The sequence below is a fragment of the Mesocricetus auratus genome, unplaced genomic scaffold (genome assembly GCF_017639785.1).
Source record: "Mesocricetus auratus isolate SY011 unplaced genomic scaffold, BCM_Maur_2.0 Super-Scaffold_100008, whole genome shotgun sequence".
Lineage (NCBI taxonomy): Eukaryota > Metazoa > Chordata > Mammalia > Rodentia > Cricetidae > Mesocricetus > Mesocricetus auratus.
In genome coordinates, this window is record NW_024429192.1 from 64,616,166 (window position 1) to 64,630,656 (window position 14,491).

Below are 14,491 nucleotides of genomic sequence, written 5' to 3' on the forward strand. Positions count from 1 at the left end.
TTAGTGGTAATAGCTTTCCCTGTAAGGATTCAATTTTTACTTCATCTGAATACTAACAGTAAGATTAAGCTCTTCTCATAAAGGAAGGTTCTGTGATACACTTCAAAATACCTGTTGAAGAGCAGGCATGGCTGTTTATGCCTGGAACTTCAGAATACAGACTACTGAAGAGAGACAGTTGATTTGCGTTCAAAGCTAGCCTCATACACATAGAGATTTCCATGTCAGGCTGGGCACAGAGTGGACTCTTTTCTTCAAGAAACCCACACTAACTTGCTGAGCTGCCATTGGCCTGACATTTATGCAAAGTGCTTTCTAGAATAACATTTATCTACAAGCCAGCAGCACACGTAAAACAGTGGTTTGCAGATGCTGTCAGCTGGCCTCCAGGACTCCGTGGAGGTGACTGAGGCAGAAGCATTCACCACAGGTCACATGATCCCCTCCCCATGGGAGCACTTCTCCTTTCAAAATTTTGTGCTACAGGTTTCCTGAAATATCCAATTTTTCAAAAAGGATAAAACTACTTAGAGTCCATATTTAATAACAAGTGATAAGGCAGCTGAGGGCTCATTCTGGTCAACATGTGAAGTCAAGGCTCAGGACAACCACACCTGCACATCCCTGGACTGTGCCTAAGGAAATATGACCTCAAATGGCACTGTTCCGTAGAGCCTGAAGGAGAACAGGTACCACTTTAGCCCCATGCTTAATGGCTGAAAGATAAGTGGACACCTGCAGTTTTCAGTGACATTCCAGCCAGGTGGAGGGCTTACAAAACACAGATCACTGGGCCATCAGAGCGAGTCCAGAGCCTAAGAACGTGCCCAGTTTCCAGCTGTTGTTGATGCTGTTGGTGTGGAAATCAGGTTCTGGGTAATCTAATACTGAGATCTTCTACCAACAACTGCAGTTTAAGCAAGCTGTAGAGTGCCCTGGGGTCCAGTGCGGTTCCTCCTCTTGAACTAGCAATACTCCTACTTTCTCTGAGGCCTCAGGTCACAATCACTGCTAAACCTCACCATTTTCCTCATGAAGCCTCCCTAATAGTATCTGCAGAGTCCTACATTTGGAGAAGACTTGGCCCTGCCCCATCTGGTCACTACATCTACTTACGGCGCTTCGTACCATCACCGTTCTTTGCGCTGTCCGAGACTTGCTGCTTTCTGATGCTGTCTTCATCTGCCTTCCTGTCTCTTCCTGGGCAAGCACAGATCCGGGCCTCAAAGCACCGCCGGCCCAGGACTTGCCCACTAGAAATTAGAGAATAACAGGTTAAAGTTACAAGTATCAAAGGCCCCTGGAGCTCTCCCACCATCTTTTTCCCGATGTTGGCATCATCATATGTGTACCCTCACTGTCACCCTTCAGTATGGCTGGCTGCTCTCAGCAAGCTCCCAGAAGCACCTGGCAGAATACAGAACTGCGTGTGTGCCACAAGCAATATGAATAAAGAACATTCCATTTGTTCTACAAAGAACCTCCGAGCCATTAGCTAAACAGCTATATTTAGTTACATATTTTGAAGGAAACTTGAGTTAAGCCAGGGGATGTCCCTGGATGCAACCCCCTCAGGCAGCTCAGACTTCTCAAGGAAACTGGTAAATGCCTTTGGGCCACATGATAGCAAACGCTATCTACCAGAAACAATTCCAGTCAAAAGTCAAGAAGCTAGGTCTGAAGTGAATTGCAAGTCCCCTTGGTTCTTCTTTTCCCCACTTCTCCCACCCACCCTTCTCTGCCTCGACTCTCTCAGATCTGTTAGTGTTTACCGTGGATTTGTAGCACAAAGCACCAAATCTGGGCTTCTACTTCATCATCTGCCTGTGATTGTTTGTGAGGCTATACAGTCCCACACATGTCACTTACTCTCTGGTTTCCAAAGTAACAATGATTAAAATTGGACGGCGGTTCATCCCTCCGACACAGCTGCTGTTGCACATGAAATTGTACAGGACTGTTGTGAATTCAGTGCCAACCTGAAGCAGGAGGAAAAGGAAACATGTGTCCACATGCGGCGCAACTTGTGCCAATGGTGGTGCGAACTGATGCTTTTGCGTCTCGGCTCGGCCCTCTTTTGAAAGAACTGTTTCTAGAGGCCTGTTTCCTTCTAGGAAGGGATACTGTATAATCCACTGGAGAACTGTGTTTGTCTTTCTTTCAAGAGACTTTCACACTAGTGTTCCCAACACTGGAACAACATGGGTAAGATGGATTATACTGGGCCATTGCTCTATGACCCTGCTCTTTTGCAGGCTGATTCAAATTACCCCCTTCAGTCTCCACTACACTGATATCTCTGGGAAATAAGAGCTTTCTTTTTCTTTTTTTTAAAGCAGCCAAAATAGCAGCAATGCTCTAAGGGTATTTTCCTTTTGAAGATGAAAACAATATTACATAGGTTTGAATGTCCATCTTCATGAAGAATATCCTAGTGCAAAAACACCCTCAGAATTAAATCACCACAATCATTCAGAGTCAGATAGCATAAGAGTCACATGACCAAGAGCCCAGAGTTTGTCAGGCAAACCCAGCAGACCGGCTCTGTTACTCCTGTAGTCTTGTTATTACTGTGTACTTCCCACCACCCTATTTCTGTTTCACACAACACGTTTGTAAATGTACCATCTGTTCAGGGAAACTTCAGCTAAACAATGCATTGCTGCTTCACTCATTTATAATCTACTATAAAAAATACATCTAGCATTTGTTTACATCCACTATCAATTTCCTGCCATCTAGTAAAGTGTGTATAAAACCAGCTTCCAAGCTGTGAGGCGGGTAGCATGGGCACAGCCCCATTACCAAGGAAGTTCAGCGCACACTCACGATTTTAAAGAGACTTCTTCATTTTTATTTTATGCATTTTGCCTGCATGTTGTATGTGCACCATGTGTATCTGGTGCCCCCACTGGCCAGAGAGGACATTGGATCCTCTGGAACCTGAGTTACAGGCAGATGTGAGGAAACATGTGTGTCTGACATGGACAGGCTAGAAACTGAACCAGTCAGGGTCCTTTGGAAAAGTACTCTTAACAGTTGAGCCTTCTCTCCAGCCACAAGCTTAGGGCTCTTACAGGGGTGACATGGGAACAACAGACATGAAAAGAATGTTTTGGAAGTATTTGGTGACAAGGGTGAACATGGTGAGGAATGTTAGGTCCCGCATGTTACCGAACATGTGTTATTTCTTCTGCCCTGCTAGCCCAGGTGCAGGTCTGCTCCTGCTCTGTTCGCTTGTTTACCTGGGGTGGCTCATAAGGGACCAGCACACTCTGCCTTCCTGTGATAGGATCTTCTACATACTGGGCATGGCTGTTCCCTTCTACTCGGATCAAATGACTGGGAGGGGCGATCTGTCCTGTAAGTCAGAAAAAGACAAAGTAGTTAGTTTATGTATCCAAATAATGAAGACTGCGAAATGAAATGGCATGGCAAGAATGATGGTGGTGGCCCAAAGAAACCTTTTGCGTCATAAAGGAAACACAGATCCTCAAGGAAAGGACAGACCTTGATGTAGATGTCTAACATGGGTGACACCTAACACCTGACACCAACACAAAGAGCTTCATGGTGATCAATGCCTAGGGGACAGTTCTACAGTCCCAACTTAAGGTTAACAATCAGAGCTTTCTTAGAATTCTGGGCTACATCTTTGACTTCATCCATTGCACAGAATTTACTTGGTTTCCTTGGGAAATGGAAAACAAACGAGCAAGCAAAACAGCCTAAGATTTTAACTGGCAAAAAATACTAAATGAGAGGAAGAAGAAATTAGCTGAGGATATAACTCAGGGAGCAGACACCTGCCTATCACATGCAAGGCTCTGGGTTTGAGCCCCACTACTGACAACAACACGAGCCGAACACTAGAAAGTGGTGAGCACCATTGATCTTAAATTTTTTTCTCCTATCCATATTAGACCTGACTTTAGTTGTAAAGATAAGAAACTTTCTGGCTTTACTGTGTTGAAAGAGGCCCAGGTTGGAGACAAAAAAAGGGAGCGGGTTTTACAAAGAACCCAAGTAAAGTCATAAATTTGTGATGTTTGGCAGTGCTCCAAAAGAAAGTGTTCTGAAACTTAGGGACCATAAAGGCATCTTTACCCTTGGGGTATGAAGTTCCAGTCTACAAAAACTATTCAATAAAAGGGAAAAGCTAAGAAAATCAACATATTCTGTGCAGCATTGGTTATTTTGACTAAAACAATATGTTCAAAATTAAGGAAACCTCCAAAATATTGTCGTTTTGATGGACACAGACCTTTAGGCAAACTGAGGGCAAAACCTGCATGTATAGGATATTTTTTGTGGTATATTGTTAAACACAAAGCAATACACATAGATATGGACAACACAGTCATGCAGATAAAACTAGAAATTATTGTATAAAAATCAGTCTGGGATAGTTAGCTATATTTTCTTCTTCTAAAGCTTGACCCAGCCTCTTCTTCCATGAACTTTTGTATGCAATCTCTTCTGTGCCCTATATTCATACATTTCAACTGCTTTCCATCTACACTTGCAGTATTTTCTGTGAAATGTTCGAAACTCCAACCCTTCCTGCACTTCAGCCCCCTGTGGATTCCTTTCCACTTTTGGTACTCTTGGCTTTCATTTCCCTTCATGGAACCATAATGCCACGTGATTCTATGTGACCCTGTGGGAATACTCACCTCCTCTGTAACACTGTTGTTAGATTTGGGGCCCAGAAGATGGGTATACATTATACATCGGCACAGAACTTAAAGGGAGCCCCCAGGACCCCTTCTGGACACCTATCTTTCTTTCATCTATCTACTTGTTTGGAATCTTGTATTTATTACCCATTATCTTCCTCCTCAAGTTTTATTCTTCCTTCTCCTTTTACTTTTTCATCAGTTTTTGGTGCTCCTTCTTCTAGTCTTCCTTACCTTCAATTTCTTTAAACTTGAAATAACACTCTGGGAAATGCATCCATGTCAAAGGATATGGTAGCCAAAACTACCACTGTGCTATTCTGTTCATAGACTCTCATTTGAAAAAATCAATTAGGTAGTTCAATTACTGTGAAAGCCACAAATTTATTTATCAATATGCTTATTCTGAAGTGATAACCAGCATCTTCACTGTCAAGGAGCTTGATTGGACAGTAGCAGAATCCTAGAACCCCGAAGTTCTTACCCTCATTGAATTCGCGGCTCAGCTCATGGTTGGGACACCGTTTCACCACCTCCGTGACATGCTCGGCTTTCTTGTAGACAGGCATGGCACGGATGACAGCCCCCTGTGGGGGTGGGGTCATCACCTTGATCTGGATGGGGCATGTCTTTGCAATCTGGCAGTACAGCTTCTTCAGTTCCGTGGAATACTGCTTAGAGAGGAGAGGGGCCCACAGATGGAAGGGAGAGAGAACCAGTATGAGATGTCACTCCAAATCAGAATGAGTAAACCACAGTCACTTGTGAAATTCTTTCTATCCACATGGTAAGCTCTGGCTACCACAAGTGTGGCGTGTGGCAACTTTATTATAGGAAGCTATATTTAATCAGTATCGGTAATCAAATTGATATGTTTTGCTACTTTAAATAAGATTTTGTTTTAAAAACATAGTACATTTATACTATTATTTCCTTAGTGCCCCCCCCATGTTTTGTGTCCCTTTCTTTAAACAAGATCTCACTATATAGCCCTGGCTGGCTAAATTAGAACCACAGAGATCTGCCTCTCTCAGCCTCCCAAGGGCTGGGAATAAAGGCCACAATGCTTGGCTTTACCCCCATCTTTAGGTTGAAGAAATTGAAGCTCACAGGGGTTTCAAAAGTAATATGACTTTTTCAAAAGGCCCAAGGAATTGGCAAATGGAAGAGAGAGATAGAGATAGAGATAGAGATAGAGGGAGAGAGAGAGAGAGAGAGAGAGAGAGAGAGAGAGAGAGAGAGATTGAGAGAGTCTATTTCTTTAAGAGTAGGCTCCACACTTATGAGTATGTGGCCTGTGCAAATGGGACTCATGGTTAGAAACGGAGAGAAAGAAAAACTCAGGAAGTTGAGCAGGTAGGGAGGAGAGGACAGATCTAGGAAGCACTGGGGACTGGGCGAGTGAGTATGATTAAAACCGTGTGTAAAATTCTAGGATAAAATATTATTAGACACAATAACACCATGAATAACTACACAGGTTACCAGAGATAAGCAGGAAACAATGTTTCAAGCTTTATGGTTGGGTAGACTATAATTCACCTTGTCCGTGTAAGAGGTTCATAGGAATTCAAGTGTATGGAACTTGTTTTTAAGATGGGGTATCTGATAATAATGAAGAGATTTTTGTCTGAGATACATAGCTAAAATACTGCTCTACCAAGAGGTCCCCCTGAGTTCTTTCCTTGTTGTCTGGTTCTACAGTGAGAGAGACCACACACAGAAGCCAGCAGGAAGCATTTGGGTCTCTCATCCAAATGGCCAGCCCAATAAGAAGCAGCTAGTCAGTGATTCAGAGGGAGCCCATATAGCCAGGTAGATCTGTTCAATAACAAGCGAGTACATTTTTCCTTCCTACTCATTTTTCTTTAGGGAGAGTATGTTCCCCTGGGTGATGAGCTGGCTTCGAAGTGGTAAAACATGGTTAAAAATGCTGAAGACGTAAGGGGACAAAGTCCTACCTGCATTGCTTCCTCTTGCTAATCCTAACTCCATGTTAAACCTTGTCCCCCCAGCTCCCTGGGCCAGAGCCTCATGGTTGCATTCCTGCTCACTCCAATGCTGAGGTAAAACCACCCAGGCACTAGAAATCCCGGCCAAGAGTGGGCACCTAGTAACACACATCCAAACAGAAGGTAAACACTGAAGGTGGCAGGCCTGCACTGGCAGCATCCTCTTCCCTGGGAGAAGGGACAGAATAGGAGCCACTATGACAAAGAGACTCGTTTTTTAATATGACCCACCACAAATATGACTAAAGGACAATACCTACCAAAAAGAGAGAAAAATAAATCAATTTAAACTGGCTTTATCACCTCTTTTTGAAACAGGGCACTTATTAAAATACTACTTCATTTTCTTCCAAGGAACTCAGTGTAGGAAACTTCCAGTTAAAATTTCCTAGTGCTAGAAGGGTATTGCAAAATCAGTCCTCCATGCCCACAGGCCAAGGATTAAACAGTCAAAGGGTATTACATAGCTTGAAGGAAAGGAGGCACACCAAAAATCAACCACAGAAGTAAGTTTCCTCTTCGAAAATACTGAATGAAATGTAGATGGCTATTTTTTTGCTCTGTGTTTTTAAATTTGTTTACCTTTATTTCTTGTACATTGGTGTTTTGCCTGCATGTATGTTTGTGTAAGGGTGTTGGATTCCCTGGCACTGGAGTCAGAGACAGTTGTGAACTGTAATATGGGGTTGGAAATTGAATCAGGGTTCTCTGGAAGAGACCTCAAAGGCTGAGCCATCTTTTCAGCCCCGGCCCCTGCTTTTGTGGGTTGCTATTTTTCCCCCTTTGGTTTTTCAAGACAGGGTTTCTCTGTGTAGCTTTGGAGACTCTCCTGACACTTACTCTGTAGATCAGGCTGGCCTCGAACTCATGGAGATGTGTCTGCCTCTGCCTCCCGAGTGCTGTGATTAAAGACGTGTGGCACCACCACCTGGCTTGCTTCTGTGTTCTTAAATGATGACTTTACAGAAATGTCTTTTTAGGGCTATTAACAACTGAGTTCCATGTTAAGTTCCAAAGATATCACATATCTATTTGTGTTTTAGTTGCAAGAAATGCTTTATATAATTCTTCCTTGCATTTCAGAAAACAAAACAAACCTTAGGACACATGAGGAAAAGATCAGTCTGTGGGCTAACAATAGAAGGCAACCAAGGTCTCACTGTAAGCAGGGAAGGATTATAAGAAAAAAAGAGTAAGGACAGGCCCCTAAGAGTGACAATTCACTGTAGTGATTAATATACTATAAACAGCTACAAAGACTAAAATGACCAAAAAAAGTACTAAGAAAAAGTGTATGGACTGGTGGACATGTCAGTTGACACAGAGCTTGCCTAGTTTAACTATATCACACCACAGAAACTGGACGTCATCCTTGACTCCATAGTGAGTTTGAGGGAAGCCTGGGATATATGAAACTATTGTTTCACAAAAGGAAAAGACTAAGCTGAGGATTCATCAAGCACAGACCCTTATTCATCCTCAGGAGCGGGGGGCAGGCAGGCAATCGAGCTTCTGACTTTAAATAATGAATGCTATTATTAGAAAGTGAATCTTCTCAAAAAAAATATGAGGAAGGGATTACAGGTCCCCTGTCCCTTATCGGAACCCCTGGGGCCAGAAGATTCGGTATCTGGAATTGTTTGGGTATTACAAAGGGGAGAAGGTTCATGAAACCTCTATCATGAACACCAGCCACAAGGAATGAAGCCTGTGCTCCACAACCAGAGCCAACACTTCTGTAGAATCCATAAATGTTCACACTGACCAGGGAATGACTTCCAAGCCCCCTAGTTTGGGTTGGATTTCAGGAACAGATGACTGTACTCCAGACATAGAAAACCAAAAGAAAAGAAAGCAATGCTTAGTTTTTAGTGCTCTTTGAATTTAGAAGTGCAGATAACAGATAATGGACCTCTATTATCATCATCATCATCTATTATATAGATAAGAAGTCACACTGAGGCCTTGCCTGAAGATACACAGGCATTGCATAGCTCCACGTCCTCACCCTTTAACAGCAGCTCCTCATCTTTCTATTCTCTTGTGAAGGGACAAATGTGTACGTTTGCATGTTCCTAATTTACAGCAGCAGGGCTCTTCTGAAGGAACTTCAACCATGTACAATCTTCAGGGGCATTAACAGGAAGCTCCAAAGTATCCTAGTAAACATGCAGAAGCTGCCTTTTGTTTTCATTGATTGTTGTTCAAAGAAAGCAAGTTACACTTTGGAAAAAACAATGGGGTAGGAAGAAGGGGCTACCTAGGCTTCCTGAGAGTCCTGCTGGCCTGTGTGGCTCTGGGGAATGCAAGGACAAGCAAGCAATTGCCTTGTAACACAGCCTGATAAATAAAGACTCCATGGGCCTTTGTACTCTGGTTTACCCGCCCGAGCCTCGCCCTTCCAAAGCCCGGCTCTTCCCCACTGCAGTTTCTCGGTCTCCATTCTACTAATACCAACCTGTCTTCCTCCTATGTATTTGTTTATTTTTGAGTGTATGAGCATGTTCTGACTGGGTGTATGTACATGTACCATGTTTGTGTCTGGTGCCTGAGGAAATCAGAAGAGGCCCTTGATTTGATTCCCCTGCAATGAGTTACAGATGGTTGTAAGCTGCCATACAGGTCTTGGGAACTAAAATCCAGGTCCTCTCCAAGAGCAACATGTCACCTTAGCCACAGAGCCACCAAGTCAGTTCTGCAACCTCCCAGATGAACTTTTCAATGCCAACTCTTTAAACACATCATCTGTCCATCCCCACAATTCAAGTGTGCTGTTCTCCATCTTGTATACTCTGGCTTTGCCTTTGGTCTCTGTATCACATCAGGGTAATTTAGAGATCCCCAGATAGTCCTGCATCTGGGATGGTGTCTTTCCATATTCTCCAGTGCTGGTGATATTACCTATTTGACTAAAGCAAAGTATCTGACCAGGGCCAACCTGTATTACCTTGCTGCTTCTGGTTTAATGACCAGGCCTGCAGCACAGGAGCTAGAGGAATGAAGTAGCCTGGCAGGGCCCTTCTTGGCAAATTCATGTCTCTACCACTGTTTCCTTCATTTTTGACAAGTTAGTTCTGAGATGACACTATAATTTTTCATATAACTTTCCAGTTTTCAATGCAGTCTCTCCAGCCTATCATGTATTAATAATTTCTCAGACTTTGCCATATCCATTACCAAATAACCTTGTCATCTTTTCTAGTTACCCAGGTTTATATAAGATAGAAAAAATGGGAAGCTGGATTAATGGCAATATTTTTATAGGCCCCAGGGATTCACATCAACCAAGACTGTAGTTTGAACATATGTTGTGTTTTCAATATGATCCCTTGTTATTGAGATTTCCAAAATTCATCTCCAATTTGTTCAACTCTGGCTTGAGGCTTTTAAAATATATTTTATTTATTTATTTATTTAATTTTTTCTGAGACAGGGTTTCTCTGTGGCTTTGGAGACTATCCTAGAGCTAGCTCTTGTAGACCAGGCTGGTCTTGAACTCACAGAAATCTGCCTGTCTCTGCCTCCGGAGTGCAGGGATTAAAGGCATGTGCCACCACCACCTTGCTTGACTTGAGGGCTTTTGAACTGTAAAACCAATTTATGCTTTAACCCCCCCCATATAGGTCTCTTTTGTTTCAATCAGCTTTACTGATGTATAATTTTCTGTAAAGGGCAATAGTTTTTAAAGGGTATTAAGTTGGTAAGTTTTGAGAAAAGGTACAGAGTTGCACAATCACAGGCACATTCCAGATGCAGAGCAGTTTCAATCTCTTACCAAAGAATCTTTGCCTGTTATTAGCCCTTTCCAGCCTCTGGCCCCAAGCAACCATCTGCTTGCTGTGCGCTCATTATAATTTCACCTTTGTGGAGGTTCGTGTAAATGGGCAGACACACTACATGATGTCCTGTGAAGATACTTTTGAAACGTGTACATGACTTCACATGTCAGTACCGCTATTTATGTTTTTTTTCACTATTTCCAGTTTTCTCTATTATGGATAATTGATCATGTACATAACTTATTGTGAAAACAAACATTTATGCTTTTCTTAAATAACTGATGTTTCTATGTTAACCAAGTACTGTGGGCCCTTACTACCTTGACTTATTAGCGCTAGTAGCTTACAATTTTTCACACAGACAAGCACATCAACTGCAAATACAGTCTGATTTCTACTAAAGAATAATTCTCTAGCCCAGAAACACCTGCCATTAACCTTTATGATATTATCCCTGTACATACACAGGGATAATAAACTGTAACCAACAAAAATTAATCATTGATTTAATGTATCATGCAAGTTTTAATTTAAAAAAATGAAGATGACTTTTCTGTTTTTATTCATTACATTATTAACATCTACCATTCTGATTTCTTTGTTTTTAATCTGAAGCTCACTTTGTATCTCAAGACACAAGAACATCTTTTCCTTTTGTTTGTATTTTGAGAGAACTTTTCTATTATGTTCTCTACTGTGTGTAAGGTTTCCCACAGTGAGTTCTGTGGTATTATATTTCAGATATTGACATAATTTCTGCATTTCCAATGTCATTCCTTATGCTGTTCCTATCCATTTTAACAACCACCTCTCATCTTAGCCTGTCGGCCTGGCTTATTTTTTTTTCCCTCCGACTTTATAGTGTGTACGTTTTACTGATCTGTAGTGAAGCCACCTTCAAAGACTTGCTTAGAATTCCTAAGATACTTTCCTTGACTCTTTAATTGGTTCTCTTTAGTTAACTTCGGTTTTACCCTACAGACCCAGGATCTGCTTTTACTGTTATCCAAGAATTTACCAATATCTAGTCAGCGCCAATGTGTGTGTCGCTTTTCTATTTGTGAAAGGTTGCACGGCTGCATACAGACACAGGGGATAAACAGAAGAGGCCAGACTTAAATCTGGTCTTTTGACTTCTAATCCAGTAATTGTTGCCCATAATTGTTTGTCAGACAGGAGTCTGTTTCCTGGCTTTGCAATCGGATCCTTTTCTCCTTCACAACAAGACTGCTTTGTTAACTCCACTGTTGCCTTATGCTATTTCTTTTTCATCAACTAGAATTCATTTTTTAATACAATTTTTCCCTGTTTCCCCCTATTTTTCTGGTTTTCCCCATTTGTTGCTGACCCCATTTACTGAGTGAGGTCTTGGTAGACTACTGAACATCTGGCCGGTAAGTTAAAGGCAGCTCATGCATTCAGCTGAATTTCAGAAAAGGGAGAAATAAGAAACTAGCATTGTTTCTGTCGGCATCTTTTGTTCTAGACAATAACATTTCCTGATGCTCTGTGAGTATCTTTTATGATGAAAACAAGAAGATTGTACTTTTTTAAGTCCAAACATTTTCTCCCACCTGTCCATCTATTCATTTGTTCCTTACCCTAAGTTTGCTTCTTGATACTTCCTGCCTGAATAGCTTAAGTTGGATGACAATTTATTCCTTAATATCTCAATATTCTTTAAATATCTTAAATTACTCCCTCTGTAAAGTTTTTCTTTTATACTCTCAATGACTCTCTCTCTCTCTCTCTCTCTCTCTCTCTCTCTCTCTCTCTCTCTGTCTCTCTCTCTCATCGCCTGCCTCACAATCAACCCATCAGTAAACACATTGGCAGAGATTATTAAAATACATCTGGAAACACAGTCAGGTCCCCTCTATCCACCACTTATTCAAACAACTCCATCTATGGTCCTATATGCAAACATAATTCATTCAGGTAACAGTTGAAAGGATGGATGAGATGAGATGAAAGAAGGCGAGATTTTTACTTTACCTATAGTATTTTATTTAATGAAATTGTCAAACAACATAAAATACTAAAATGGTGTAGCTACTGGGACATCTTAATGGAACTCACTTGATTTTTCTGTTTTGTTTTTTATCTTTGGGTAATGCCTGCCTAGCTAGGCCATATACAACTAAAACCCAGTACTCAGGAGTTAAAGGTAGGCAGATCTCTTGTGAGTTCAAGGTCAGCCTGGCCTATAGATCTAGTTCCAGGATATCCAGGGCTACACAGAAGAAACCAAGTCTTGAAAAATCTGAGGTGGGAGGTGGGGAGGGAGGGATGAAGGGAGAGGGAGGGAGAATGAAATAGAAATAATTAGATTGATAAATCACACAACTAGAATATAAATTCTGAAGGAAGAGATGAGGGAGCAAGAAGAAATGAAGGTTCATTAAATCTGGAGGGCATGAAGGCATTGTGAAGGTGATCTGGGCAGAGTGGACTCAGATACTCCACTTTTATAAGAGACTGCTTTCATAACATATCGTATTCCAGTTACAAAGTTTCCATAGAAAAATGATCATGGCACCTTTGAGGCCAGCCTTTGAGTCTGTTTCCATCTTTCAAGGAGTTTTGAGCTATAGGATCATTTGGTTTAGCTACTAGATTTACAGACGAGAAGCCCAAGTCCCAGAGAAGAGACTGGCTGGCAGACTTCTGCATGAAGATCAATGAGACCATGAGTATCACCGACTTTAGAGGAGAGGTCCAGGGTGGCAATGTTCTGTTTGTTAGCAGTGAGTTTGAGTTGACACTCAGTCACAAAAGCACATGACTAGCAGGTTGCTCATAGGTCATTTTTGAAAGCATCAACTTTCAGCAGGCTCCAGGGACACTGCCGTTTGTTTTGGTTGTTGGACAACTGTTTCCATTTTGCACCTTTATTCCCCAAATGTAAGCATACTTTCAGAATGGAATCTAAAGCAGCTGTAGCATAAAATGCCCACTGTTTACTGAGTAACCTACTCCCCAGGTCTTGGGATGCATCAGCTACCTTCTACTGATCTTGTTGTATACTTAGGTAAGGAGGCAAGAACAAGTGTAGCTTTCTATGTGAGTTTTGTTGTTGTTTTGTTTTGGGTTTTCAAGACAGGGTTTCTCTGTGTAATGGCTCTAGATATCCTAGAACTGACTTTGTAAATCATGCTGGCCTCAAACAGAGATTCACCTGTCTCTGCCTCCCGAGTGCTAGGATCAAAGGTGTACCACCACTACCGAGCAAGAGTCTTAACATGAAACTATACAATCAAATTCTGTCATAGAGAAAATGGGGGGAGGGAATGAAGAAATCACATTTGAAATAATTTGGTCCCAAGGATAAAAATAATTAACTTCTCCAATCACAAACATGTGATGTTCTGACAACTCACATGATTCCCTGAAACCTCAAGTTAATCATCGAGATAGAAAACTAAGGATACTCATTGAGATGACCTTGCAGCAAGGTCCTCATCCCCGTCCTCCTCCTCCTTCTTCATTATTATTGTGTGTATGTGTGTGTATGATATGAGCATGGGGAGTTGACTCATATGGTTCATAGTGTGCATACGCAAGTCAGAAGACAATTTTATAAGATCAGTTTTCTCCTTTCACTTTGGCATGGATTTAAGGAATTGAATTTAGGTCACTAGGTTCGAGCAGATAGTGTCTTTATCCACTGAGCTATCCTACTACTCCCCTGCACAGCAACTTTTGACATTGGGACAATATATTCTCATGTACAAAGCTCATGCTTGAGACCCGTGCAAGAGATCACAAAATTTCCTTATAATAATAGCATATTTATGATTCTTGTTAGGGTGTACATAGACTGTGGTTTGGACAGGCCTGCCAATAGCTGTCTGAATATGTTATAATTGGTGATAAATCTCATAGAAACACTGTTCTCAGGTTCGCACTGTTCAAGTGACATTTTAAACTGAGATAAAATGTCTGCACAATCTTTGGAAAAGTATAAAAGAGTAGAAATCTAGATGTACACATGCCTGTATTTAATTCCTGCCCAAATGCT

General features: G+C 41.6%; 1 protein-coding gene across 7 annotated transcripts in view; it reads right to left on the minus strand.

The window, feature by feature from the left end:
- Positions 1–14,491, minus strand: part of Tp63 (tumor protein p63) — a 199,673-nt gene that overhangs the window by 25,150 nt on the left and 160,032 nt on the right. For 5 of the 7 annotated variants that reach the window (XM_040751014.1, XM_040751017.1, XM_021228090.2 and 2 more), the window contains 4 exons: positions 5,164–5,350; positions 3,246–3,361; positions 1,870–1,979; positions 1,117–1,253 (listed from right to left, as the gene is read on the minus strand). In XM_040751014.1, coding sequence (XP_040606948.1) covers positions 1,117–1,253; positions 1,870–1,979; positions 3,246–3,361; positions 5,164–5,350 — 550 coding nt within the window. The remainder of the gene's footprint in view (positions 1–1,116; positions 1,254–1,869; positions 1,980–3,245; positions 3,362–5,163; positions 5,351–14,491) is intronic. The other 2 variants (XM_040751015.1, XM_040751020.1) reach the window with 1 other exon arrangement.